This window comes from Monodelphis domestica, chromosome X (assembly GCF_027887165.1).
Source record: "Monodelphis domestica isolate mMonDom1 chromosome X, mMonDom1.pri, whole genome shotgun sequence".
NCBI lineage: Eukaryota > Metazoa > Chordata > Mammalia > Didelphimorphia > Didelphidae > Monodelphis > Monodelphis domestica.
Window position 1 is genome coordinate 108,610 of NC_077235.1, and position 27,329 is coordinate 135,938.

General features: G+C 49.8%; 1 protein-coding gene across 7 annotated transcripts in view; it reads left to right on the plus strand.

The window, feature by feature from the left end:
• Positions 1 to 27,329, plus strand: part of WNK3 (WNK lysine deficient protein kinase 3) — a 65,237-nt gene that overhangs the window by 24,831 nt on the left and 13,077 nt on the right. For 6 of the 7 annotated variants that reach the window (XM_056809040.1, XM_056809041.1, XM_056809038.1 and 3 more), the window contains 12 exons: positions 1,249 to 1,468; positions 2,384 to 2,642; positions 4,702 to 4,895; positions 5,011 to 5,106; positions 6,404 to 8,173; positions 13,159 to 13,232; positions 15,752 to 15,899; positions 17,230 to 17,346; positions 19,393 to 19,530; positions 19,721 to 19,772; positions 20,585 to 20,719; positions 24,616 to 25,556. In XM_056809040.1, coding sequence (XP_056665018.1) covers positions 1,249 to 1,468; positions 2,384 to 2,642; positions 4,702 to 4,895; positions 5,011 to 5,106; positions 6,404 to 8,173; positions 13,159 to 13,232; positions 15,752 to 15,899; positions 17,230 to 17,346; positions 19,393 to 19,530; positions 19,721 to 19,772; positions 20,585 to 20,719; positions 24,616 to 25,556 — 4,144 coding nt within the window. The remainder of the gene's footprint in view (positions 1 to 1,248; positions 1,469 to 2,383; positions 2,643 to 4,701; positions 4,896 to 5,010; positions 5,107 to 6,403; positions 8,174 to 13,158; positions 13,233 to 15,751; positions 15,900 to 17,229; positions 17,347 to 19,392; positions 19,531 to 19,720; positions 19,773 to 20,584; positions 20,720 to 24,615; positions 25,557 to 27,329) is intronic. The other variant, XM_056809043.1, reaches the window with a different exon arrangement.

The window sequence follows — 27,329 nt, forward strand, 5'->3', positions numbered from 1 at the left end:
ATGTCACTTTCATAGCTTTCAGCTAGGTGGCACCACACATGAAAATAATGTTAGAGTTAGGACCCAACACAGTGGAGTAAGGTCTAGTTCAAATCCAGTGTCAGACACTTTGCATGACCTTAGGCTAGTCTCCGCCTCAGTTTCCTCATCCATAAAGTGAGAATCAGAATAGTCCCAGTCTCCCAGGTTGTTGTGAGGATCAAACAATGATAGCATGTTTGTAAAGTGCTTAGCAGAGTTCTTGGCACATAGTAGGTGCTATACATAAATGATCACTAGTTAATATTATTATTATTATTTCTTTTCCTTCTTTTCATCTGTGTTTCTCTGGGAGCTGCCTTCAGTTCTCTTTGGTGCATTTTCAGAGATGTCACATTGATTTTTTTTTGTCAACCCTATCGCTAGCTTCCCTATCTCTCATTACAAAAAAAAAAAAAGGATTTTTTACAAGTCAGTGTGTAATGGAGCAAACTGAATCTTCATACTTGCCAAATTCCCATATGGATGGCTCATTTGTCAATTCGAATCTCCCACCTCTTTCAGGAAACTGGCAGCTTGATTTCCCATCATCAGCCTAGCTTACGTTTCTCTTGTGTGCCAGGCATTGTGCTAAGAGCTTTAAAAAAACAGTCTTGTTCCATCCCCACGTTGACCCTGGGTTGGGCATGGTTCTGTGATGAGTATCCCCATGTTACAGCTGACAAAACTGAGGCACACAGGTTAAGTGATTTACCCGAGGTCACACCACCAGTAACTGTCTGGGGCCAGATTTGAGCTCAGATCTTCCTGGCTCCTGGCTCAGCACCTCTATCCATTGGGCTACCTGGCTATTAGCTTTGAAAGTAATCTGTTGAATGAATGTATTCTGTCCCTTTAGTGAGTCATAGTTGGTTGTTGAGTTGATCGAGTGGGGAAGTCTTTCAAAGTAGCCTTTCCTTTATAGTCGTTTGGCATTTCTTAAGTCCCTGCTATGTGTAGGAATCCAAAAGCCAAAGGGAAGTCCTCATTACCAAGGGAGTAACCCGAACCTCTGTTGACTTAGGTCCAAGAGTTGAGTGAGTTGAGGCCAGCCCAGGAGGCAGCTTGACATTCCCCTTGGTTTCTAGACTGAGCAAGGGAAACACACTGAAACAGACAATTAGCCAACCTTCTTTTGATGGATGGAGCAAGAGGGGGCTGGCTCTCCTTCTGGCCACTGTTTGCATCCTGCGTAGCTAACCCAGCTTCTTTTGTGGTGTTGTTTGTTAGGCTATCCATCAAGGACCTCTTAAACCATGCATTTTTTGCTGAAGATACGGGGCTGAGGGTGGAGTCAGCGGAGGAAGATGATGGTTTCAATTCTTCGTTGGCGTTAAGACTCTGGGTTGAAGACCCTAAGAAACTGAAGGGCAAACACAAGGACAATGAAGCTCTGGAATTCAGTTTCAATTTAGAAACGGATATCCCTGAAGAAGTGGCCTATGAGATGGTAAATCACTGTCCTCCCCCAGAACTTGGGCTTGAACCCTGGTCAGTGGGGCCAATAAGGTCAGCTCATTGACTCCTCTGCTGCAGCTCTGAATCTGGGTTTTTATTACCAGTCTCTGTGTCTCTGTCTCTCTCTCTCTCTGTCTCTCTCTCTCTCTCTCTCTGTCTCTCTCTCATATATTTTCTTTTTTCCCCAGTTCGAAATAATAATTTTTTAAGATCCAAATTGAGTCCAGAATGGCCAAAGCTCTCCTTGAGTTCTTGTTTAAGGGATCCAATGGATTCACTTGCCCCCCCCCCCCCGTTTCCTTTCTATACTTTTTCCTGTCCTGCCTGGTGTTGGAATGTCTTTGAGATTATTTCTCCCCAGCCTTGCCCTCAGCCTCATCATGGTTCTCTTGTGGGCTGCCCTGGTAGTCTAGGTCCCATGACAGATGGTTGGCTTGGTATGGGCCAATGGTGACAGAGGCACGTCCACTTTGGGGTGTAAGGGCAGGAGGATGTGAGGTAGGATGTATTTTTCTATTAATATCTGCACCCTGAGGAAGTTCAACCAAACTCTGACCTCCTTTTTCCTCCTTAAATCCATTTTGGTAAAAGCTCTGAGCTCTGATTTGGAAGGGATTTGAAAGGGGCTCTAATCTAATCTCCTGATTTTGCTGATGAGGCATTCAGCTATCAAGGGAGAAGCACTCAGAAGAGGTAGTAGATCTAGGGTTCTAACATTGGGTGCCCCCATCTCGAGCTCCCAGACTGCCCAGAAGCAAGCCACCCTCAAATAGAGCTGGCTTTGGTTTCTTTGGGTCATTTCCATGTGAAGATGATTCTCGTCTGTGTCCTGGCCTTGGTGACTTCTCCCAGACTCTAGTTGAATGACTCTTCAGAGATTAGATTGTCTTTTGTTTTGTTGTTTTAGGTAAAGTCTGGCTTCTTCCATGAGAGCGATTCGAAGGCAGTTGCTAAGTCCATTCGAGACCGGGTAGCACTAATCAAGAAGACCAGGGAGAGGAAGCAGGCCAGCTTCTTGGGGGCTGAACGCCGCCAAGACTCTCAGGGCAGATCTCTGCAGCAGACTGCTCCTCAGCTGCCTGGGACCGAGTGCGAAGAGACAGAGGCTGATCAGCACGCTCGCCAGCAGCTCTTCCAAAAACAACACTGTCCCACCTCGCTTCTCGGTACCTATCAAGCCCAGTGAACACCAAGCACTGGTATCACCATGAATTAGGCCATTGAGTTTCCTGGGGGGTTGGGTTGGAGTCCCTGGAACTTTTCTCAAGAATTGCTCTATTTTCTCATGGATGTGATCAGCTCCTCCATAGGCATTGGACTCAGGCAGTCAATAAAGCATCAATTCAGTGCCTGCTTTACTACAGGCACACTGTGCTAAGTGCCAGTGATACAAAAAGAGGCCAAAGCCAGGTCCTGCCTCAGAGAAGTCAGGTTCATATCTTGCCGTTTATACTCGCAAGCTGTATGACTTTGGCCGAGTAACACCCTTTCTCGTAATGCCATAAGCAATGGAGAAAATGAACTCCTGTCAGAGTAGAGATGGAGAAAATGACAAAAACAAGTTCTCTGTTTTCTTCCCTCTCCTTAGCCTGGAGCAGTGATGGTAAACCTATGGCATGTGTGCCAAAGATGACCTGCAGAGCACTATCTGTGGGCACATTTCCCCCATTCCCCCCCCCTCCCAGTTCATTACTAGAAAGGCAGAGGGGCTTGGGTGGAGCTGCTCTCCTTTTCCCCTCCCCACTGCACCTGAGGACATTTTTTCACATCACCTATCCCTCTGCTCAGCAGCCCAATGGGAGCCCTTTCTCCCTCCCCTGTGTGGGGTGATGGGGTGGCAGGGTGTACCCAACACAGATTTGGTTCACCATCACTGGCCTAGAGCAACCACAGGGAGGACAAGATAGCCAGTGCCTCAGCAGTTGTAGCGGCAATAAAGTTAAAGGCTCAAGCCCTCCACACTCAGGAAAGGGCACAGTGGGTTACAGTTAAGAGTTAAGCCCCCTAATTTTAGCAAGAAGGAAACAGAGGCATCGAGAAAGGAGGGTGTATGGCTCAACTTGAACAAGTTGGAGGTGGCAGAAGCTGGGCTCTGATTTCACTGTCTCTCTCCAGTATTAAGGGGAAACCAGAGCCATCTCGGTGGTATTCAAGTGGGTGAACAATAGGGGCTGCTTTGCTTTCTTCTTCTTGTGCCTCCTCTGGCTACATGGGGGCTTACTTGGACTGCAGGGTGACTTTTTTCATGGCCCATCATCCACGGCTGTTGGGTGGAGTGGCTGCAGAGCCGAAGGGGACTTGCCAGGAATTAGACTGGAGTGGGGTTACTCATCTGATTGATTTCCTGCCTTACTCATCATCAATCTTGTCATCTCAGAGATCCCCAGGCAAGCCCAGGGAGAGGCCATTTCACTCAATATTTGTAGACATGCTCACTTCAAGGATGCCAGTCTTGGCTGTCTGGCAAACCATTGGGGATAGAGGAGGCTGCAGAGTTGGGGTCCAGTGGGACTTTCAGGAAGAAGGAAGTGCCAGACTGGGCCTGTCTAACCCCAGGCACCCTGAAGGGCTTTTCTAGGCTCCTTGTGGAAGCTCATCTGTCTTTATGCCTTCAGTAGGAAATTTCTCTTGTCCCATCTGCTCTAAGACACTGGTATTTTCTCTTCCTCTCCACGAATGCCACAGCCATTTGTTGTTGGTTTTTTCTTTTCCCACAGATAGGATTTGGACCCAAGTTTCTCTTCTGCCTCAGTTCCTCTTCTGTTAATTGAGGGAGTTAAGTAGACAGCCTGAGATCCCTTCCATCTCTAACTCCATACATATGTCACACAGGGGAGTAGTGCTGCCTTTAAAGAGCTGGCTAAACCCCAACTCTTTCCCTGGTTCCCTCTTTTGGGGATGCTTCAACAACTCTGTGAAGGAGGAGGCATCTGGGAAGCTTAGTCTCCTCATTTTATCAATGGGGAAAGTGAGCCTCAGAGTGGAAATGACTTGTCCAGGGTCACAGGAGTCCTAAGTGTCACAGCTAGGTCCCTACCAGGGCAGGGACAGGAAATGGCCCTGCAGACTGTGTCACTACCCTTTGGGGCCTGCCACCAGCATCGAGGGTATTTGTTGTTTTGGATAAATTCTGTAGGGGACATAGCTCATGGCTCACTTTCTTAGTCTGTGTGTCTGAGTGACTGCCAACTGCCATCTTCATCCTGGCATGTTTCTTTGCTGCAGTTGATGGTTTGCCTGAGGCAGGAGTTGGGATAGTCAAGTGTTCCGATCCTTCGAGTCGACGCACGGTGGCCTACCGCCCAGATCCAATGGTGGTTCCTGCCAAGGTTCCTCACGTCCCTCAGGCCAAAGCCCGACTTCCAGGGCACCTATACCCTCCCCAGCAGCTGGTGGGACATTACCAGCAAATGCCAGGGGTGAGAGCCAATGAAATCATTCACATTCTTGAACCCATTCTCTAATCTCAGCATTGACTCTGAATGGGAAAGTGGTTCTCAACTCTTTTTTTGGAAACCTTTCTTTTGGATTCAGGTCCAACAACAAGCAAGCCTCGCTCAGCCCCCGATGTTGACGTGTCAAGCCACTCTTACACCAGTAGTTGCTGTCCAGCAGTTCTCCCAGAGAATGGTAAGATTTCTGGGGCTGAATAGCTCTTCCACCCTACCTCAGCATGGAGAAGCAGAAGAACCCTGGGGGTGGGGGCCATGGGAGGGGCTGTTGTGAACGCTTGGGAAGAAGGCTTATTCTTTTGGGTTGACTTTTCGACCCTTTTGGTCAGCGACTAATGCACAAGACTTAGGGTAGCCCTTCCTAGGAGCAGCTCTCACTCCAGGCAGGCATTTGCAACCCCTTTTGCTCTGTTTGACCCCATGTTCTCCCTGTGTGGGCCCCCCCCCTCCCCAGAAGCCATTACTGAGTGCACAGATGTTTGTGATCCATGTTGTATATGGGCTACCTCAGGAGGCTGTGGTCCTGGGCAAGATGGAGCACGTAGCTGTCTCATTTTCCATGTGGCGTTATGTTTGATCTGCGCCCCTCTCTCCTCTTCCCATCTTAGTATGTGCTTCTTATTATTGTCATTAGGAACCACATCTTCCACTGATGCAGTCCTCACTCTCTGTATTGAGTTCAGCTGAGGATCCCAGATGCTTCCCAGTGTCTGCACTGTGAAGCTTTGGGGGTGGGAGAGTTGATTTTGTACAGTTGAAGGGAAGTCTTTGGCTTCGAGGCCCAAAGATGGGTTGGAGAAAGCCTCTGATTTGCTTTGGATGTTGCCGAGTCAAGAGTGGCTTCCTCAGTTTGCCCCCCATGTACTTTTGAGTGTTGGGCTCATCTTCTTAGAGGAGAGAGAGGGCCAAATCAAGGAGTACCCTGGACACAGTGACTGTTCCATGTGGCCAGGTGGCTCCTGGAGGGACTTGCCAAGGGAATTTCATGGCATACTGAGATCCTGGTGAGTTTGCTGGTGGCTTTTCACCATCTGGTGTTTGAAAATCCCAGATCCACCCTTTGGGCAGGTTCATCTCACTGTTTACAAGAAATGACCAGACCTGGTGGGGCCCCTCTTGGATTTTTGGTCTAGGAAAGCTATCACCCTGCCTTGCAAGGGGAGGGGGGCAGGGGCACTTGTAGGATGGGGGAGGAGCCTTTGGGAAAGGCTGGCCAGATTCCAAGAACTGTGCCCCACTTTTTGGCGATCTTCCCCTCAATCTTGTTAGGGGTATTTAGGGCTTGAAGTCAGCAAGACCAAAGCAGGGAATTCCAGTTGTTGGGGGTTCTAGAGTAGGGGAGCTAGAATGTGGAGGAAAATTGGGCTGCTCATTGACAATTTGCTTTTTTAAAGACCTCAGTGGTCACATTGGCCAGACCTATTGGGCTGAGCTTAATCCGTATGTGTTCCTTACCTGACTTTTCCTTGTGCCAGGAGCCCCAGCAGACCTTTGGAGCAGATGGACAGCCCTCAAATCCACCGACCTTACCCTCTGCCCAGCACCCCACAGGCATTATGCTCGATCCCAGCCCCCGGAATGGGAGTCAGATGGCAGGCCCGATACTGGATGCTGAGCAGCCCTCAGGCTTCTTGCCAAATCCACTCACTGCTCAGTTTGTGACTGGCACTCAGGGTACTCTCGGGGCCACCCATCAGCTTCCCGCCTCTCTGGCTGGCCATCAAGGAGCCCAGCTCACTGCCCCACAGATGCCTTTAGTGTCCCAAGCATATGCCGTGGTCCAGCAGGATTCGGGCCCTCTTTGTGCAGGGCCACAGCCTAGCTACTATCCAGTGCCTCGCCTGCCTCCAGCAGCGGCTTTGCTGATGAAGGCTGTGGAGGCAACCCATGATTCTGGGCTCCAGGAGGCTGAGGCTCAGGTTGTCCTGCAGCCACCAGAGAGTGACGGGAGAGGAGGCTTGATTTCCCTCGGTGAACAGCAGCCTGTCTTTGCAGTGAAGCCGTCTGAGCTGCTGCCTTACCCCACATATCCCGTGCAGGTTCCTGCTCCTGAGCAATCCTCTTACCCTGTGCCACCCCAACCACAGTATGGCACACCACCTGCTTACACCGCCCCAACTCCTACAGTGCGGTCTCTTTATCCAGCCCCGCTCCCTGGACAGCCTGCAGCCTGTTGTGCCCAGCCTCCTTACCTGGAGAAGCCAGCATATGTCATGCAAGGGACTTACACTGGGCAGCCTAGGGATCAGCCTCCTTACCCTGTCCTCCCTCCTGAGCATTTTCCATATGCAGGGCAAGCAGCTCACTCCCTCCAGGCCACAGACCAGGCAAAGCTCTTGGGCCACCATGCACACTCAGATCGGCCACAGTACGTGGCTACACCACCACCGCCGCCACCATCATACATCGTCCCAGCCTCAGAGCCCCAGGCGCATCTAGGCCAGCCACCAGACATCCCTTTGGCAGGTGTGGAGCAGAAGGCCCAGCCGTACTCGGCAGAGGTGATGGTGGCTGTTCCAAATGTGAAAGTCAGCAGGGGGAATGAGCAGCTCAAAGGCTCAGCTTCTTCACTAGCCATTGGTGCTCCGAGGGCTGGGGAATGCCAGCCATGTCCCTTCCCACAGCAGCCTTGTCCCCAGGCCCTACCACAGTCCTCAGGCTTTCAAGCTCAGCATCCCCAGCAGCAGTGTGTCCAGAGTCTTTTCTTGAAGTTCACGTTCCCTCCACATCAGCAGGCAGTTCACTCTTTTCATCTACCGGCACCACCGCCCCATGAGCTGCCAACTCCAGAAGTTTCTCAGAGTCAGCAGCAACTTCCATATGGCCAGCCTGGTGCCTTCCAGCAGACCCCCAGCCAGACCCCCAGCCAGGCCCAGCAAGCACCAGCTCTAGTCCCCAGCTTGGCCCAGCATTCTCAGCAGTCCCCTGTGCTGCAGACCACTGAATGCAGCCAGACTCTGCCTTGCCAGCAGCACCAGCCTACATACAGCCAGCCACAGTGGCAGCCACCGTTAAGCCAAGCAGCCATCTCTGGGCCTTCAGAATTGCTGTTGCTGCAGCAACAGCAGCAGCAGGCCCTTTATCAGACTTCAGGGGCAACCCTTCTTCCCAAGCAGCCCTCTGGGGCTTGTGTGCCTCAGCCATCCCTGAATAGTCCAGCACAGGCCTCATTTCCTGCCCAGGGCATTCCTTGCCTGCAGACCCAGGCCCAGCAGCAGGCTTTAAAAGGCCAAAACGTTCTCAAGGTAAATCGGGGGGGAGGGGGGAGGATTCAGGGGGCTGGGGTGGGAGTGCTCTCTACATGTTGAGAATAGACGTGCCTCGTGGATGGGGGTCTCACCTTTGTTTCCTCCTGTGTGAAATGTCAAGGCTGGCCTTCTGGTCCCCAGCCGCCTGTGCTCACGATGAGCCAGGCTTGCGGGCCACAGTGACATTCACATCTTTGGGAGCTGGAGGTGGGGGCCTAGGGGCTCCTGGTCCTAGCTTTGAGGAAGGGGCAGGCCCCACACTTTCCTTTCAGGGTCTTCCTGAATTAATGCCAAATTGGCCAGATCTCTTCCTTGGCTTCATTTCCCTGACCAAATGTGCTGAGTCCTTCTCAGTTCCTTGAGGACTTCCCTTGAGAGACTACAAAGTTGGGGCCAAGGTCACTGCTTTTGGATAATGTGGGGCAAGCTCTAGAAAACACCCAGTAATACTGAAGAGAGACCCAGCCAGGTCAGGCCTCTTCTTCGGGCAGAGAGCCACTTTGGGGCTCATGTTTTTGTCTTTCACTGCTTTCGAAGTTCAGGTCTTAATTGCAGTGGCCCTTTCATTCTGAACCTTGGCTCCATCTGGTTCTGACCTGCCTGACAGAGGGTGGTCAACTTGAGGTCCTAATGGTTCTCATTGGCAATCTGGACCATTCAGAGACTCTGTTCTTGTGCTTTGCCACCTGAGGGGATGTTAAAGCTTATGGCTGGAGGGCTTAAACTGGGCTGGCTATAGAAGTTAAAGGAATAAGTTGGGTTTTTATGGGGAAATCAGGGCCTGGTCCAGTCCCATCCCATCCTGTTTCCCCACCCCCCCATGACAGGAAGTAAGTGTTGGTTTAGACATGCTGGTTGTTCTTCATTCAGTATCTTAGTCCCTGGTTCTCTGAACAGGATGACTTCCTGTGGTTGAGAGTCACAGCTTCTTTATGGACATTGTGGTTTAGGCCCACCTCTGTTGTGATTTCCTTTTCCAGTCTTCAGAGAGACTCTTGCTAGCTTCCCATCTGATTGCAGGATTGGCTCAGTTGAGCACTTGAGCAGTTCCTGAATTCTTTGGCATATTATCCGCTCATTTGGTGCTTTCCCCAGGCAGGTCTGAGGTGATAGCTCAGCTCTATGGTGAAGCCAAACAGACTGGCCCTAGCCCAGGGCCTTCCCCTCTCTGAGGGAGTCCTCCTCACCCACAACAACCCCAAACCCCCTTCAGAAGTGTCACACTTCTTTTGCCTGAACCAGATTCAGATGACCTTGGGTGTATATTGAATGGAAGAAGTAGAAAATACAGCACAACATAGTTGGGGTTTTTGGAGTCGGTATGTGGCTCAGTGTTTCTACTTGCATAACCACTGGGTTAGATGGACAAGCTCTGAGGATCCTTCCATCTTGGACACTCTGGAAGGCTCATCGTCTAAGCAAAATAGCCTTGAACAGACAGCCTTAGAGCTGGGCGTGGAACCTATCAATAAACTCTTCCACTGCTTTCCTGGCCATCTGTAGTGGCTCAGGCTCTGAGGAGTTGGCAGGCGGCTGGGCTAGCCAGCCATTGACGCCAAAGTCATAGGAGTGAACCCTGGACTTGCTTACTGAGCAAATGAGCTCTCTGGGAGAGCACTACCTGAGCCCACGATGACCAGGGCAACCTGAGCACATACACAGCCCTCAGGTCTTGTGGCTCTAGATTCCTGGACAGGCAGCCTGTGGTTCCTGGCTCTTGGTTTGGTTTTGCGAGTGGCTTTTTTTCCTCATTTTTATCCAGTGCTCATCCTAGGACCCAGGTAGACCTTTGTCGAGCAGCCACATTCGGAGTGCCTATTGATGACATGAATATTTCCAGAGCGAGGGTGAAGATGCCCTTAGTAGACAAGATACCTGTCCCGCTAGTAGTAGTGTTGTGGAGAGCTCAGCAGGGCTCAGTATGCTGCCTTCCACCTTGGAAAGGGTTCTTTTCTCACCACCCACTGTAGAGCCAGTACCATTGGGAAGTAGCTGTGGCGTACCACCCGTAGAGGCCACCTAGTCCAACACCCCACCACCACTTTACAGAGGGGGAGGCAGGCCCCCAGAGAAGACAAGATATTTGCCAAGGGTCATATAGCTAAGAAATGTCCGAGGCAGGATTGGAGCCACAATCTGCCTTACTGAACAAGCCCAGACAACTGAACCACCTGGTTCCTTTGGTCTTCAGGGGACAGCAAAGGAACTCATTAGTAGGGAGGATAAAACTCCACTGGGTAACTGATGAATCCCTAAAATAGTGTCTTCACCTGGGAACTCTTCCAGCCATTTGTGCAGAAAAAGCTTGTCTGTAGATTGGAGGTCCTGGCAGGTTCTGGGATAGTAGGGGTGGACGCATTCCCAGAGAGGAATCTCCATTCATTTTGTACCACACTCTTTGTTGTCTGAATGGCAAGTTAATCTCTGAAAAGTTAAATTAGCCCTTCTTTTGCTGCCTCCTCTTGCCCTGCCTGGGGTTGACCAGCAAGGAAGAGAGCCATGAATGGGCGAGAGCTCTCCAACGAAGACTTGGGGTTGATGAGTAATTGGGCCTGATATCTACAGTGGTGGGCATCTTCCACATTTCCTGTCTGGATGGCAGAGTTGGCACTTAGAGACTGGCCTTGTCTGAGTGAAGGGTTTGATAGACTGAAATAAGAGACTGGTCATCCTCTGCTTTTGGTGGCTTTCCTGAGTTAGGTTCAAGTGTTGGATACCTGTATCTCTTTGGTTGGATATCTTTAAGCCAGAGTTCTACTCCACATTATGCTTTGGATCTAGGACTAGCTAGCCCATTATGCCCTGAGGGTCAAGTCTCTTCTTTCCTCAGAACCCAATTGCAACCAAGGGATTGGGCCAATGGTGCCTTTGGTTTTGTTGAAGGTAGATAGTCTCTCTTTAAAAAATAAACCTACAAACTCTTACAAGAATGCCTAAGGACCTCTGGGACAACAGGGATTGACTCGGTAGTCTCTGTTAGACTAATTAGCAAATCTGGACTTGAAAAGTACGGCCAAGATCATGGCCAGATCAAAGAGGGAGTGTGTGATGAAAAGGTAGTTCAAATTGGAGTGCTAAGAGTGAGGGATAGCGTGGGCAGGTTGGGCATCTTCAGGCCAAGGAAGCCAGAAGAGGGGGAGCAGTACTCCCTGTTTGGGTCTCAGTCTGAAAAGACTGGCACTGAATATTTCTGAAAGAACTGACCTAAATATTTCTCTGGGGGTCTGGGGTAGGTGACCATGTCTCTTCCTGCTTTGGTTCAGAAGAGCCAAACGATCATATATTCAGTCAGTCTTCCTTGGTGTCTTGAAGCCACTTCAAGGAAGCCCACAAGGCATTGGCCTGGGGGAGGATCTGTGGGAAGGTGGTTACCGAAGCTTCTTGCCCTTTCTGTGGCTTTGACTTTACCTCCCTTGGTGTTTTGGTAAGTCAGGTAAAGAACTATGAGTAACTAATTGCTTTGCTTTCTGATTTCTAAGTAGGGCAGAGGATGATAAGAAGACAACTGTGTTCCTGTAAAAATTAGGGTTAGATAAAATGAGGGTTTGAAGGAGGCCAGTCTTGCTTCCCATTTTGGTCCTCCATCCCGATTCCATAGGCATATTTGGGGAGCCCAAGCTATATAGAATCATCAGGTTCCTATCTAGAAGGGCCTAGGGGGCCATGGTGGTGAACCTATGGCACCGTGCCAGAGCACTCTGTGGGCACGTGTGCCGTCATCCCAGCACAGTTTGCCAGAGCTTGTTACTAGAGAGCCAGAGGGACTCAAGGCTAGGGTGCTCCCCTCCCCCTCTTCTGGAGCACCTGGGGACATGTCTCAGATCACCCACCCCTCTAAAAGGTTTGCCATCACTGGCCTAGGGTCTAGTCTAGGCTGCCATTTGACAGAGGATGAAAGAGAGGCTCCGAGAGCTAGGATTCAAAACCAGGCCCTTGGACCTCTCTCTGCCTTCATGGCCTCCAGTATTGACTCCTAGACATTATCTTTGCAAGGGTGGTCCTTGCATGTCTAGTTGCCAGAATCCAGGGGAGCCAGAGAGCTCTTTCCCCAGAAGAGTAGGCTTTCTAATGACCCATCTGGTCCATCCCATCAAAGGTCTTATGTTGAGAAGGGAGAAATTGTAGCACAGACAGGCATGGAAGATTATTCTCAGGGTTGAAGGTTGTTCAAAGAAGAAATATTTGGCCCTTCCTTCTTCACAAACCTTGGGCTGGCCCCAGGGGAAGCTTTTGGAGACTGTCTAGCAGGTGCTGAGGTGCAGCCAGCTTGAGTGAGGGGAAACAAGGGTTGGTGGCTGTGTCATTCCCCCAAGAATTGGTTCTCATTCCCGTGTTCTCGTTGCACATGCCTCTGCTGACAACTTTGCCCAGACTCTTCGATGGTTCTGAGGGTGATGAGCCAAGAGGTCATTTCACTGAGGAGGAACCATACATTCCCATTCTCGACTCCATCCTTTTTTAGGGCTTCATCTCTTAGGTTGGAGCACTGGGGACTCCATCCTGCTAGGCTGGCTATCAAAATATAACGGTGTCAGTTTGCCTAGTGCTTTGGGGGTTTGCAGTGGTTTTTCTTCCCCCTTAGGAGTGAGATTACGAAGTTGAGCACAAGAGTGGCAAAGGGAATGGCACAACCCAGCTTCTACACTCACAGGGAGGGGGTATTGGGGTCAGAGCTCACTCTAGCTCTGGTCCATGCTCCAATTCTGCACAGTTCAGGGTGGCAGGATCCAGGGTCTGCATGGAGACACCCAGCCACTCGCTAATTCATTTCTTTTCTCTTTCTTTGTTCCCCCCACACTCCAAAGACATAGAGAAGGAGAAGCTCTGGCTGCTGAGAGGCTCATTTCTTTTGAGAGAGAGCGCGCGCGCATGCGTGTGTGCGTGTGTGCGTGCGTGTGTGTGTGTGTGTGTGTGCACGCTTGCGCACGTGCGCGTGCGTGTGCACGTTTTAGCCCTTCCTCTGACAAGTTTTATTCCGGCAGAGCTCCCAGCCTGGATCCCAGCCACCCCTGCGAGACCTCCAGTCAGCTCTGCCTAAAGCCGATTTAGGCCGAGGGTGAGTGTGAACAAATGAATTCCCAGAGAACAGAACAGGTGTGTGCCCTGGGCCATCGATGAAAGTGATTCTGACCTCTGAAAAGGTGATCTGGAATTACCTTCACTGTCTATCTTCACTTACCACACAGTAAGAACAGTGGGGGTCCTGGCCCAGTCTGGAGTAGTTGCTTGACCAGGCTTGCTTTCTCTGTTTTGTCGGAAAAGGGAACTTGGTCTAAAAAACCGTGAAAAGCAGCTGCCAGAGCTCATATCCCCGACCAAATGAAGTTCGGAGCAGGCCTTCAGCTGTGTGCCTGCCTTCTCTGGGGCCTTACAGACCGATGACCTCCACGTAGCCAGCCTGCCTGGTCTGCCCCACGTGGGGAGCCTGGGTACTTTCCTGCTTTCTCATGCTCATTGATGCCTTCAGCTGATAACACTTCTCAGCCTCATAAAGTAACTAGAGTTCTTTTTTGCCTCCTTTCTTTTTTCAAAATGCAATCTTATTTCTCTGCCCCACCTGGAACACAGGTTGAGACATATGTCCCCCCCAAAAAGGAAGAAAAAGAGGGAAGACAGTGTGCTCCAGCCTGCATGGAGCCCCCATGGAGCCAGTGGGGAGCAGCTTTTGCCATGTCTTGGGGAGACTCTGACTGACTTGTGGAAGATATCGTCTGTGTCCATTAGCTGTTCCTTTGGGAGGGCTTTCCGGTGTTTCATGGGAATGGCCACTGTACTCAAAAAACCTCAGACAAAGCCAGCAGAGTGTCAATGGTCCTCCTCCTTCCTGGTCCTGGCCCTTCTCAGCAGCTTCCCCCATTGCCCTGCCTTTGCTCTTTCTTCTTTCCTCTCCTGCCATTCTCTTCCTGGGCCTTCTGGGAAACTCCATCACATCTGCTGCTGCTTCAGGGACAAAACCAGTTGTTTTTGGAGTAAAAAGCTTTTCCAAGTGCATAGCCTTATTTCCCAGAGTTTCACAGCATAGCTTAGTGGGAATTTCCAAGTCATTCATTTATTTCTTCCCAATTCCCCAGAGGCTGCTCCTGCTTTCGATACCGAGTTTGGCACTCTACTCCCTGCTAACACCACTCTAGCTGCACCCCCTCCCCTACTCTGACCCAGCCTCCTGGCAGCTACCAAAGTCATCTTCCTTAAGTCCAGCTCTGATCATGGCAGCCCATTGCCCATTGAGCTCTAAGAGTCCTGATATCTGTCCCCAGGCTCTTGTATTTGTACCTCTTTAGACATCTCTCTCCTCTCCACTGGGCCCTCCAGCCCTGCAAGCCTTTCCTCTAAACCTCATGCATGAGATTCCATGTCCTGCCTTTGCCCTGGCTATCTACCCCCCAAACCTTCTGTACCACCCTGCCCCTGGAGTCCCTGTCTCCTTTTTAGGTGCAGTCAGAGTGCTCTCTTGTTCCCGAAGGCTTTCCTGATTTTCCCTTTGATTCCTCGAGGAGAAGGCCAGCCCCTTGAGAGCAGGACTGCTGCTGACCTCACAGTTCGCCTTTGTACGTCTGGCACAGAGTAGACCTCCTTGAGGGTGATCATGCTTATCCCCCCTCCCCCAAATGCCCCCACAAGGAAACAAGTTCTTTTCCATGTAGTGGTTCCAAGTCTTATCTTCTAGTTCACGCTACATAGCTCCTCCTTCTTGGTTGTGTACTTCCCAACATGGGCACATTTTGAGCTCATCTTGCTTGAATTCCCTGGCCTCAAACCTCATTCCTCTCCGGGACTTCTTTTATTCTGCTCCCATTGCCAGGGTTCCCACTTCAGCAGGCATTTCAGGTGGCTTTCAGTTGTCCAGTTGGACGAGGTAGCGTGCACACACACACATGCATAAGGCATTCTCTCTCTCTCTCTGGCTCGCTCGCTCTCAGGGATTCTCATCCCTCTGAGGGATTCTCAGGGCATCAAGTGGTTGTTGGTTTCTCAGAGCTGTGGCCAAGTTCCTGCTGTCTTTCTTTCAGGGCCCTGGATATGACTTTCCTTTTATATAGATCTGTACCCCCCCCCCAAGTCCCTCACAAAACTAGCTTGTCCACTCTTGGACTGACTTGCTTACTTTGAGGCCCTTCCTAGAGCTTTGTCCTTGCCGTGATTGGATGAAGGGAGTATTGCTTCTCAGGGACTCTGCCACCTGCTCTGTGAGATTTTCCATTTCATGAGCTTCCCCCCCCCCCTTTTTTTTAAAGCATTCCCATTCTGTCTTAGAATCAATACCGTGTATCGGTTCCTACACAGAAGAGTGGTAAGGGCTAGGCATTGGGGGCTAGGTGACTTGTCCAGTCACACAACTAGGAAATGTCTCAGGTCACATTTGAACCCAGGACCTCCCATCTCCAGGCCTGGCTTTCTAACTACTTAGCCACCTCAGTTGCCCCACTGTCCCTCAGTTCTGATAATGTAAGGGAGGAAAATAATTCTCAGTGGGGTGGTTGCTTCCCTTGTTGATGCGGGTTTGGGCCCCACCTTTGTAGGAGACTATTGCCTGCAATGAGAGATTTGATGGAGGTTATTCTTTGTGGTTCTTAGCCTTGGTGCTGATGTAGTAGCATCGAAGGATGGTACCAGTGGGTTTGAGAACCTTGTTGGGAATGGGAAACAGGACCGGATGAAACAGAGGAGAGCTTCGTGTCCTCGACCAGAGAAGGGACCCAGATTCCAGCTGACTGTCCTCCAGGTGAAGTTCCATAAAATGCTGGTTTCCAGTTTGAAGTTGGAGAGAGTAACTTGTTGGGGAAAGGAAGGGAAGGTTTAAGCTTTTCAGGTACTGGAGAGGAAACAGGTGAGAGTGATGGGGCTAGCTACATTTTGGGAATGACCAACAAGGGGCAGCTGTTACCTGTTTGGGAGGCCAGAGCCACAGGATCAGAGTTGGAAGAGCAAAGGTTCCGAGTCGCCTAGTTCAATTTCTGTTATGACAATGATGCTTTTAATGAACAACCCCCACCAGACTCGGACATTTCACTAGACAGAGAAGAACCAAAGTCTGAGGGCTGTAATTGAGAAGGGGACTCTCAGTAGACTCAAAGAGTATGTGGCATTTTCTCCAACCTGTCCCGTTTGGCTGGGCTCCCTCTCTATGCTGCTACATTTCATTTTCGACTGTGAATTTTTCAACCTTTTTCTCCACGATCTCTTCTTTATCCCTCTTTGTATCTTTATCACGGCCCATCTCCTCCTAACCCTCTTCCCTCCCCAAAGAATATGGCCCTTTCTTGTGACCCATAATGGTGGTCTGGCAAAACAAGGCTACCACACATTGGCTCTCTTCCTGCATTCCTGGCCCAGGACCTCTCTGAGGTCACAGGGTGGGAGCATGCTTCATTCTCAGGCTTTCCCAGGATAGAGTTGGTCACTTCCTTGATCAGTGTTAAGAAACATTTGCTGCCCCACTCCAGATACTTACTAATTGTCCCACCCAGTGCCCATTGCTTCCCCTCTCTCAGCCTCATCTGGCAAACCCTGCTTGTACCATCTCCCGCCTACATGGCTGCTGAATCTTTGTCAAATGCCAGCTCTTTGAGATTCCTATCAGTCCCCTGTAGCTTTTGTATGCCAGACTTGGCCATCAGAAATAATTTGCAGGAGTAGGTGGTCAAAAAGAGGGGGAAAAAAAAGGACAAGTGGACTAGATTAGCTGAGCCAAACCTAAAAGGCAAGGACTTTGGGCACCTGCCCTTCATGGGCCTGCATAACATCAGGAAGCCAATAGACAGAGTGCTTTCTGCTCTCAGGTGAAGTCTCAGGTCTGAACTTGGCCCTTATATGGCCCCCTGTTTAGTCAGTCTTGAATTGGGCCAGTCGGATGAGGACCAGAATGGGGTTGGTTTGGAGCTTTGAGGTGTTAGGATGACAGCCTCTTCAGTGGTCTTTAATCAGGATTGGACAGACTTTGGAGATCCTCAGTAACTCGAGCTGAGCTTTCTGGCCATCCAAGTCCCTGTTCATTTCCAAGAGAAGAAAAAATGCCTGCAGAGTTCAGTTATGTTCTCTCTTTATATACACAGGTTTCGATGTTTGGCGATAACATGGTGGAGTGTCAGCTGGAGACTCACAATAACAAGATGGTCACGTTCAAGTTCGATGTAGACGGAGATGCTCCTGAGGATATCGCCAACTACATGGTAGCTTCTCCTTTAGGGCTAGGCTTAGCTTACTTGGTTACGCTCTAGGTTTGGGGAAGTTCCAGAGAAATAGGGATCGCTGGACTTGGGGGTTTTTGTTGCTTCCTTTGGGTGTTGACAGTAGTAAGTAGAATTCTTGCCAGGATCTCATCCCCGCCTCCCCCAGCCAATCCTTTTAACAAGAGTTTCCAAAAATAAGGACGGTGAGAAGAGAGAAGACAAAAAAAGCAATGAATATGACCATTCTCCCCCCCCCCCAAAAAAAAAAATTGGGGAAAATCTATGACCTCATGTCTGGGTGTGGGGGTTATGTTTGAATTGTTCTATGGCCGTTCTTTCCATCGATTGTCAGTGTCTGTTGTTTGCCCAGCTCTTCCCATGCTTCATGGCACATCCATCATGTTTGTTGTTTCTGGCAGCCCTACGTGGACCCCTGTTTGTGCCCCCACTTGATCGCCATCTACTTTGTTTCCAGTTCTTAGCCATCCCAGAAAGGGAGGGGGAGCAGGAGGGAAGGGAGCAAGCACTCATGAAGCGTGACAGGCCCTGGGCTAAGCACTTAACAGAGATTGTCTCGATTGGTCTTCACAACAAGCCTTAGAGGGAGGAGCTGTTAATGATCCTCATTTTACAGTTGAGCAAACTGAGGCAGGCAGAGGTGAAATGACTTGTCTGGGATCTCCCAGCTAGGAGGAGTCTGAGGATGTATTTAAACCCAGTTCCTCTTGACAGCAGTCTCAGCACGCTATCCATTGTGCCAGCTAACTGCTCCAAAAAGTGCTGCCGTGATGCACGTGGAGGCTTTTTCCTTCAGTGACCTTCTTGGGGCATGTGCCTGGTAGTGGAATCTCTGGGTCAGTGGATGTGAAAATTGGAATCCTTGGATTTGCGTAGTTCTAAACTGGCTTTTCAGAACAATTGGACTGTCAGAGCGATACCGACAGCCTTCACCAGTGCGCCTCTCTTCCCCTGTGTCCTCTAACATGGGTTATGTACCACATGATTCCAGGAAGACATCGTGTTTCTCTAGTCAAGTCAGAGTGTGTGCAACGTGCATTTAGGCAGTGATTGAGCTCTTGACTTCCATTTCATTGAACTGTAGTGCCTAGAACCCATAGTGCATTGCACCCATGGAAAAGGCCCAGGCTGACCAGATGTGTGACTATCAGAAGAGGAGTTATATAGCATGGTTGGTTAGGAGGGTGCTCCTATGTGGGGAATGGAAAGACTTGACTTTCTTTGACTCCTTCCCCCATGACTTGCCCCACACTGAGCTTCCTGCTAACCAGAACAGTGGTGTATACTAGTTCATCTGTTAGGATTCTTCTGCCCCTTGTGGGATCATGTGAACTTGCCATGTTCTCTTCTCAGTCTGGCTCCAATTTCTTTCTACGTTAGTCTCCCTCTTATAGTCTACAGGGCAGCCAAAATGAATCACCTCCTTGGGTTATTCTCTGCACCAGACCTTCCTTGCCTACCTCCATGCCTTTGCCACTGAGGCTTTTTTTTCTTTCCCCTTCTTGAAAGGCTCTTCCTCCTCCCTTCTGCTTTTTGGAACCCTGGGCTCCCTTCCTCCAGGAGATCTTTCCTGGCTTCCTCAGGTCACTTTGTAGGAATCTTGTCTGTCCCGTGAACCTGTTGTCATCTGGAGGATGTCAGCTCCCAAAGGGCATGGTGATGACGACGATGACAACGACAACCTGTTTTCCTACTTGGAGTGTGGGTGCCTAGTGGGCGACGGAGAGAGATTTTCAACTTACCCTTGACCAGTGTTGGCGACTGTTTCTCCTTTGATGTGACTCAGGATATGGCGCCCCTTTTGTTTTGGGGAGGTGCAGTGGGGCACACATGAGGTCTCATTCTGCCCCAGACCTAATTGTCAGCATGCAAATTTGAATGTGGGCGCCCTTATCACCTTAAGGTGTGTCTAGCAGCCAACCCGATTGCTCTTGGCTGAGTTTAGTGATGTGTTCTTTGTGGGACCTGGAGTAAGATGTTAAGATGTGGATCCCTTTCTTGGATGGGAACTTCCTTGTCTCTTGGCAGGTCGAAGATAACTTTGTGCTAGAGGGTGAGAAGGCAAAGTTTGTGGAAGAATTGCAGGGGGTTGTACGTCAGGCCCAGGAGATCCTTCGCACCCTCCCTGGTGGGGAGTCAGCTCCATCAGAATCTAGCAGCTATCAAGTAAGAGCTATTTAGGAAATTGTGTGTGCATGCTATGCACGAGGGGAGGGGGGGAAAGGGAGAGTGCCAGAGGGAGGGGGAAAAGAGGAAGAGAGAAGGGGGCAGGGAGGGAGAGAGGGAGAAAGAGACCAGGGGGAGAGAGAGTGCTGTGTAGAAGAGCCCTTACTTTATTTCATCCTCTTGAATTCAGACAGGATCAGCTGAACAAACACAGACGAATGCCACCTCAGCTCAAGGCTGCAGTAAGTAGCTGCCATCTGTTCCCCCTTTGGCTTGAACTTGCTCTGGTTCCCAGGAAAAGTGTGTGTCACTGAGTAAGGGAATGGCACTGTTAGTAAAATTTCCCCCGACATTTCCAAAGGACCCTCCTAGGAATACCTGCACTGGCTTTCTTTCCAAGAGCCCTGATCACATGCATGCTTTGGGACCTGGAGAGACGTTGAGAATGCAGATGGCATCTACCTGCTGGTGTGACTGTAGCATGCTCATTCGTCTAAGACTCGTTTTTTGGTTCACTTTTCTTTGCTTAGACTCCTTCCAGCGATATGGTGGCCTATTCTGGCCAATTGGAAGACAATTCAGAAACCAGAGAATCGTTCGGTTTGGGGGCAGGGGTATCTCAAACCTGGGACCCTCGGTTCTCTTCCTCAGTTTCTCACGTTTTGCTGCCTGCTTTGTGGGAGGGGCAGAAATGGAAGTGGGCTATGTGAGGCTCTGCCTGGCCACCATTTGCTCTTTGTGGTGTTTTGTGGGCAGGGCCTGGGGAGTGACTGCAGAGGTTTAAAGGAAAGTATGGTCCCACCGAAAAAACCCAAAGGACCTAGCCTGCCTTGGATTGTTGCCAGTGGTGACTTTTGTTCTTCCAGCACATTTCAAGCTGATGAGAAGGGGCTTTGTTTTTGGCGTGTCAGACTCTTTGTCAGGAGGAGAGAGCCAGTCAATGGAATATGGCCCACTGCTCCACCAGATAGGTGTTGTTGAAACCATCGCTTTCTCCCATGAACTCCCAAAGATTCCCCGTGAATTTAATGTGTCTGTGTCGTTCTTTCTGCAGCGGACTCTGCTCCTCAGTCCTCCCCAGTGGGTCGCTGGAGGTTCTGTATCAATCAGACCACCCGCAATCGTGAGCCCCAGTCTCCTCCTGCTCTCCAGCAGCCCCTGAGTCTTCCTGAGTCACAGCTCCTTGCTGGTAAGCTTTCGTTCTCTAGCTGGCTTTCTCCACCAGACTCTTTCAGGTTTTCCTGGCCCCAGCATCCTCTTGTTAGGGCTCGGTGCTAGGCCCTGGTGTTGAGAAGGGGCAGAGAAACAAAAACTGAGCACTGGGTTGGGGCTCATGATTCTCCAGGCTTTGCTTCCAGGTAAAATTTACTTGGAGAAACCTTGGGTTCGCTTTGGATTCGTGCCACATTTTTCTTCTTTTACAATGACTCTCCAAAGATGGGGTAGGGGGTGGGGCGCATATAAAAAGAAAAGCTTCATGGTCAGGGTTAGTCCCCTGGCCTGGGTGGAAGCCTCTCTTTAACTCCACGGCCACCTCATGCCCTTGTATTTTTCTCTTCATCAGCTTTTCTTTCGTCCTGGTGTTTCCTCTGAGGATTTTGAGTTAGTGCTCTGGTCTTAAAACAACCATGTTTTAAGACCATGAACACCAAGTTGCCGGTGTGACTTCGCTTCATGGGGCAGTCTCTGTTTCCTCATCCATAAGATGAGGGAGTTGGACTCTGAATTGCTTGAGAGATCTGAGGCTTGATGGGTAGGGGAAGCACAGCTGAATTCACCAGGGCGGGTATTCTACAAAGGGCTGCATCGTTCTGCATTCTTCTTGGAAAACAGACCTTTCCCTGTTCTGAGTGCTGAGGCAAAGCTCCCAGACCCTCTGCCTTTTACTTGTTTGCTGTGGCTGGAAAAAATTCATCCTCTGGCGGCCGAGGGTTTTGGAATGAGCTTGTCGGAACCGATACGGGCTGGGCCTTGGACACTGTCTAGTCCAACAAGCGTAGGTTAACTACCTTCTGCTGTATATAAGGTACTATCATAGACATTAGAGAAACAGAGAATGAATGAAGTATGGTCTCTTTCTTCAAGGAGCTCCCACAGTGTAATGGATAGGAGGGCACACTGTACCAGAAACGAAAGGCCTTTTTGGAGGAGATGGATCTTGAACTGAGACTTGAGGGAAACCAGTAGGTGGAGATGGGGAGTTAGAGGATTCCCGGCATGGGGAGAGCCTACAAAAATGCCTGGAGTTGACAGTTGGAAGGGTTTGTTCATGTACTAGCCTGGAGGCCAATGAACACTGGCTTGAAGAGTCGCCCTGGTAGGGAGGAAGGCATAGGGAGACTGGCAAGGTAGGAGGGTGCCAAGTTCTGAAAGCCACTGACCACTCTCTTTGATACGAGAAGTGATGGGGAGGCTTGGTCAGAACTGGGCTTTTGGAAAATCACTTTAGTGGCTGAATTGGAGAGATGGTTTGGGATGGAGTGAAGAAAGGCTTGGGGCAAGCAGACCCCGCCCGCTCCACCCCCCCCCCCCCAAACTATCAGGACTTCTGCTTAACAACCCCTTTCCCCTCCACTCCAGCAAAAATCTGAAATTAGGATCAAGAAATCCTATAGGAAATTACAATAAATAGGGAGAGCAGGTAAATGGTGTAGCACATGAGTGTTGAACTCAGTTGAGTTCAGATGTTCCTGTAGCGGCTAACTGTGTGAACCAGGGCAGGTCACTTAGTTTATTTTAGCCTCAGTTTCCCTCTGTATAAAATGGGAAGAATAGTAATGCTTCCGTTACAAGGTTGTTGTTTAGATCAAATGAGAACATATGTAAAGTGCTTTGCAAAATCTGAAAGTGCTATCTAAATGCTAGCTAGTTGGCCAGCTGGGAAATGACTTCTTCCACCCCCAACCTGCACAAGAGGTCATCCAGAAGCCCTTGGATAGTTTGGGAAGGAACCACTGCCAAGCCAATGCCACTGTAGGCAGGTTAGCTGGTAGTCTCCCAGCGTGACCATACACTAGTCAGGGATATGTGTCACTTTTAAGATTGTCAGGAGTAGAAAAAGCCCCCCAGTGATACTGCAGTGACCCGAGTACAACCCAGATTTTTGAGCTCCAAAGCCCTCCCTGCTCTGTTCTCAGACGCCAGAGAGATAACACGCTGCACCTCCAAGATCCCAGGGTACCTGACTCCAGAAGGTAGCGGTCTGTGTGGGAACCCAGTTGCCACAGAGCATGACTGACCACCTTGCCACAGAGGGCAGCAGGGGTGAAGCCTGACCTTGGCACAGAGTCTAAATAAGGAGTTCAAGCTAGAGAGATAAGGAAATCAAAGAAGACACTGAGCATTTATTGCAAAACTAGAGACCCCTAAAGGAAAGAGTAATTTCCCCCAACACAACCGCAAGACCCAGAGGGGTTTTCTGCCAGGACTCCCTGAATCCCTAAGAGAACCCTTTCTACAAGGCTGGCCCCACAGGGTAATGCCCACCTACCTTGAAAGACTAATAAACACTGACCAGAAGACTGATGAGGAATTGGGTCACCTGCCTCTGGCCAGAGAAGCAGTGGACTCAAAGTGCCACATTTGTGTAGGGGTTCCGTTTGCTTGATTTTGCTTATTTGCTACAACGGTTTTGGGGGGGGGGGTTGCTTGTGGTTTTTTCATTGGGAAGAGGGTAGGGTTGGGGGGGCAGTTTCATGAATGATGCCTCACAAAAAATGAGGGCTACAAGAACACCATGTTATTGAAGGAACAGAAGAGAAGTAAATTCCATAGGAAACACCAACAAGCTGGGCAGTTTTGAAAAGTAACTTACAGGATTTATTCTGTATCATTAAAAAAAACATTTGGTATGAAATGGAGATTCACCGTGTCCTCTAAAGCCCCAATTCTTTTTTGGGTTCTCCTGTTTGGATGGAAATGCCCCTTTTTATGTTTTGAAGTTAAAAATAAAAAGCCAACAACAATTAAATCCAAGGCTCGATGGTTAATGGCTAATTTCTTCCATTGGTTTGGTCCTCTTGTCACTGGGATGGCTCGTTCCCTTTTCTCCTTTTCTGGTGAGAGCGCCAACCAGTTTGGAGATTAGTGATCCAGATTTAGGGTTAGGGTTAGCCAGCTCATTTCTTGGATTGCTGTTTTGCTTGATCATTTTCCTGACCAGTTTTTGGACTCTTGATGCCATGTCCCAGTGGAATGTGATAATGAGTTTATCAAGCAGCCTTCTTCTCAGTTCCATCTTTTTTCCCCAGTCGTTTTGCCCAAGCCTTTGCATTCCTTGGTCAGCTTGTCTTCATTAAGTCTTTTTCACATGTCCTGCCCGGCCCCTGCTGTCATTCCCAAGCCTTTGGCCATTGTGCCTTTTTTCTAGCTGTTTAGGCCATATGGGATGTTCCCCACATTTCTCCTTTCTAGTTTCAGGCCTGAACAACTGTTCCTTTTCTCCCTCTCCCATATAGAAGCATGTTAAGAAACACTCGAGCCTCTTCTTTCATGGTGATTTAAGAGTTGAATCACTTTCTTGAAAGTAACTGGTGCTGGGGCAGCTGGGTAGCTTAGTGGATGGAGAGCCAGGCCTGGAGACGGGAGCTCCTGGGTTCCAATCTGGCCTCAGACACTTCCCAGCTGGGTGACCCTGGGCAGGTAACTTCACCCCCATGGCCTAGCCCTGACCACTCTTCTGCCTTGGAGCCAATACATAGTAATGATGCCAAGGCGGAAGGTGAGGGTTTAAAATAAAAAATAAATAAAATGACTGGTGCTAAGCACCGCCACATTCTTGGCTTTCTTCATTCAATTAGCTTGGCCATGAAGATATTGAATTGGGATTGGAGGACAGCTTCACTTGGTGATTGGGGAATTTTCTGGACGAATGGGCTCCCTTTTGACTACTCTGCCTGTTAAACAGAGAGACATGTGTCTATGTGATGTCTAGATTGTAGCCCTCCAGTCAAAGGGGGAGATGCTTTTGTTTCTTCTTTAACTCTGGAAATTTTCCCTGAGTCAAGACCCTCTGTGGCAGAGAGGGTCTGTACTCTGGATTTGTGCCTTCAGTCCTTTCTTAACCTTTCCTTCTGTTTGTCCTAGGTTTGGGGAACACTAGCAATGGAGAACCCTTCTCACAGGATACACTTCTCATTGTGTCAGCCAGCTCACCGCAGGGTGAGCTCTCAGCTTGCAAACCAGAGCCCAAGGATTTGGCAGATGGTAAGACTTCTGAATGTGCTGGTCCTGAAACTGAACAGCTAGCCCCTCTTCATCAGGTGGAGGAGACCAAAATGCCAGTGGTCCATTTTACCTCAGTGCATCTTGCTCCCATCGAGTTCGAGGAGTCCATCCACCAAGTCCCCAGCACACACCTACCTGCATATCCAGGGCACCAAGCTGAGGGTCACCTGGATGTAGGTGTTGCCCACCCTGGAGAGTCACCTGCATTCACAGAGAGCCCAGTTCCACTGCAGATGGGTGTGTCTGAGCCAAGCCCTCCATCCTCCTCAGTGCAGTGGCCTCCTGGGTGTGACATCGTGACCTCTCGAGAGGATGCAGCTGTCGTGGGCATTGAAGCTGGTTCTGCCCCTCAGTTGGTCATGCTCGCTCAGAGCCCAGGCCTTGATCCAGCCCCTCTTCATTCTTCCTCGGCACCTGAGGGAGATGGCGAAAGACCTCCAAAATTAGAATTTGTAGACAACCGAATTAAAACTTTGGATGAAAAATTAAGAAACCTGCTGTATCAGGAGCACAGCACAGCTGGTCTCTACCCCGAGAGTCAGAAGGATGGCCCGAACCTCGAGTCTCCTTTTTCTTCTTCCTCTTCAGCAGAGGAGACTCTTTGTGGCCCTGGGCCTGAAGTTCTGGGTGCAGGGTACTGCAGAAGCTGGGGCAGCCCCACTCAGCAGGCTGGTACCCAGCAGGCCCACTCTGAGCTTCTGGTCCTCTCTGCCATGGATCAGCCTGCTAATGTTGCCGTGCTCAAAAGGGAGCCACCACCCAGTGTGACCACGTCTGCACCCCATGAGTTGGGTTTGCGTGTAAGTATCCTTCATTTTATTGTAGTGTCTTCTCTCCTCTTCTGTCAGAGGGCACAGTGACTTGGACCAAAAGAGTTGGGAAGGATGTCATTCTTAACACTTCGGGAAGCTGAGACTTGGCTACCACTCTAGGAACTCCCCTTGCCAGTGTGGCTCCTAGGCCCTCTTCAGGTTCTCTGACTGAAAAATCTCTCACCCTGAAGCCAGTTGGATAGCAGCCAGTGTGTCAGGGCCCGGCTCTGCCAGGGGTGTAGCCTTTGAAACTGCCGGATGTACATACTCCAGGCCACAGTTAGGAGGATGAGAGAGGTTGGGGCTGTGCAAGCAATCCCCAAAACCTTCTTGGGAGCTGGGTGAGTAGCCCTTGGGTTAGGGACAGAGAAAGTTTTGTTTTTGTTTTTGTTTTTTTCCCAAGGGGAGCAGGCATATTATCACACTGTTTGGAGCCCAAGAAGCGATCTAGTCCAATCCCTTCATTTTGCAGAGGGGAAGAAAATGAAGCAGCCCCAAGCTTGGAAGTGGGCTTTTTTAGGTCCCACAGGTAGGAAAGGACTAAGTAGAAGAGGCCCAGAATCAAGATGCAGGGCAGCTTAGGGGGCACCCTGAGTGAGCTGTTTGTGTTACCCTTTTTTGTCCTCATAGCATAACAAACAGAAGGGTCAGTCTTCTTAAAAGGGTCCCTAGGGTTACTGGGGAGTAAAAGCTCAAAGCTATTCTCTGAGTTCACTGTGCAGAGTCCCGTTCGGCCCCCTCCCCCCCCCCCCAGCCAGAAATGCTTTGGCTGTGTGCTCGGGCTGACCCTTGCTTTATGGCGGCATCTGATAGGCGGCTTTGGGTGCTCCCAGATTTTGGTAGCTCATGGGGCTGATGGGTTTCCCCAGTCCCAAACCTTCTTACTATTTGACTTCTTGTCAAACTCCTGCTTAGAACTAAGAAGTGTGGATGTGTGTCTTCAAAGGGATGATGATGGCCTTTTTCAAAATGGAGCAAAGAGCTTTTGAGAAGAAGACTGTTGACTTTTTTGTCCCAAGGTGTTTCGAAAGACGGTAGAGCCAGTAGCCAATGTTCTTTAGGAAGGGACTTAAGTAGCCTGTTGTAGGGACATAATCCCAGTGAACTGGAAAGGGCCTTGGTCTTAAAGAATGTACACATGGGAAGTTCCCTGTTGATCTCCAAAGAGGTGTCACCCTACAGTGGCCAACTCTCTTTGGAGTAACATGGTCAGTTGGTGTTCTGGGAATCCTAGAGGAGGAGAAAGAGGGTGAGCGAGAGTCCTTTCCATTATTTCCCTGATGAGCCCTGAGTCAGCCTTTACCTGACCCCTACCTCTGCCCAGGGGCACTAGCTCATAGGTGTGGATTAAGGCTCTAGTTTGACCAGTTCCTCAGGCTTTCTTGGCAGGAGAGCTCTAAGATTTGCCCACTCCTAGCTTAGTCTAAACTGACCGTCACCAAGTCTTAGGGTATGCTTACACAGAAGTAGTGCTTTTTGACCTTTCCTTACATCTGCCCATCTTCAGGAATGAAATGGGTAGCTGGTGAATTTTCAGTAATCTCTTGGAAGATAATCTCTGTTGAGATGTTCCCAAATTGTATGGCCCCTTTTCAAACTGGTGTTCTCTGCAAATGTGTTTTTGGGGAAGGAAAGTCATTGTATTCTTGAGGAACCCTAATCGCTAGACCTAGGGAGAGAAAGGAAGGAAAATTTTTTATAGTACCTACTAGCTGTCAGGTCCTGTGCTATGATCTCATTTTATCCTCCCTGGAATAGGGA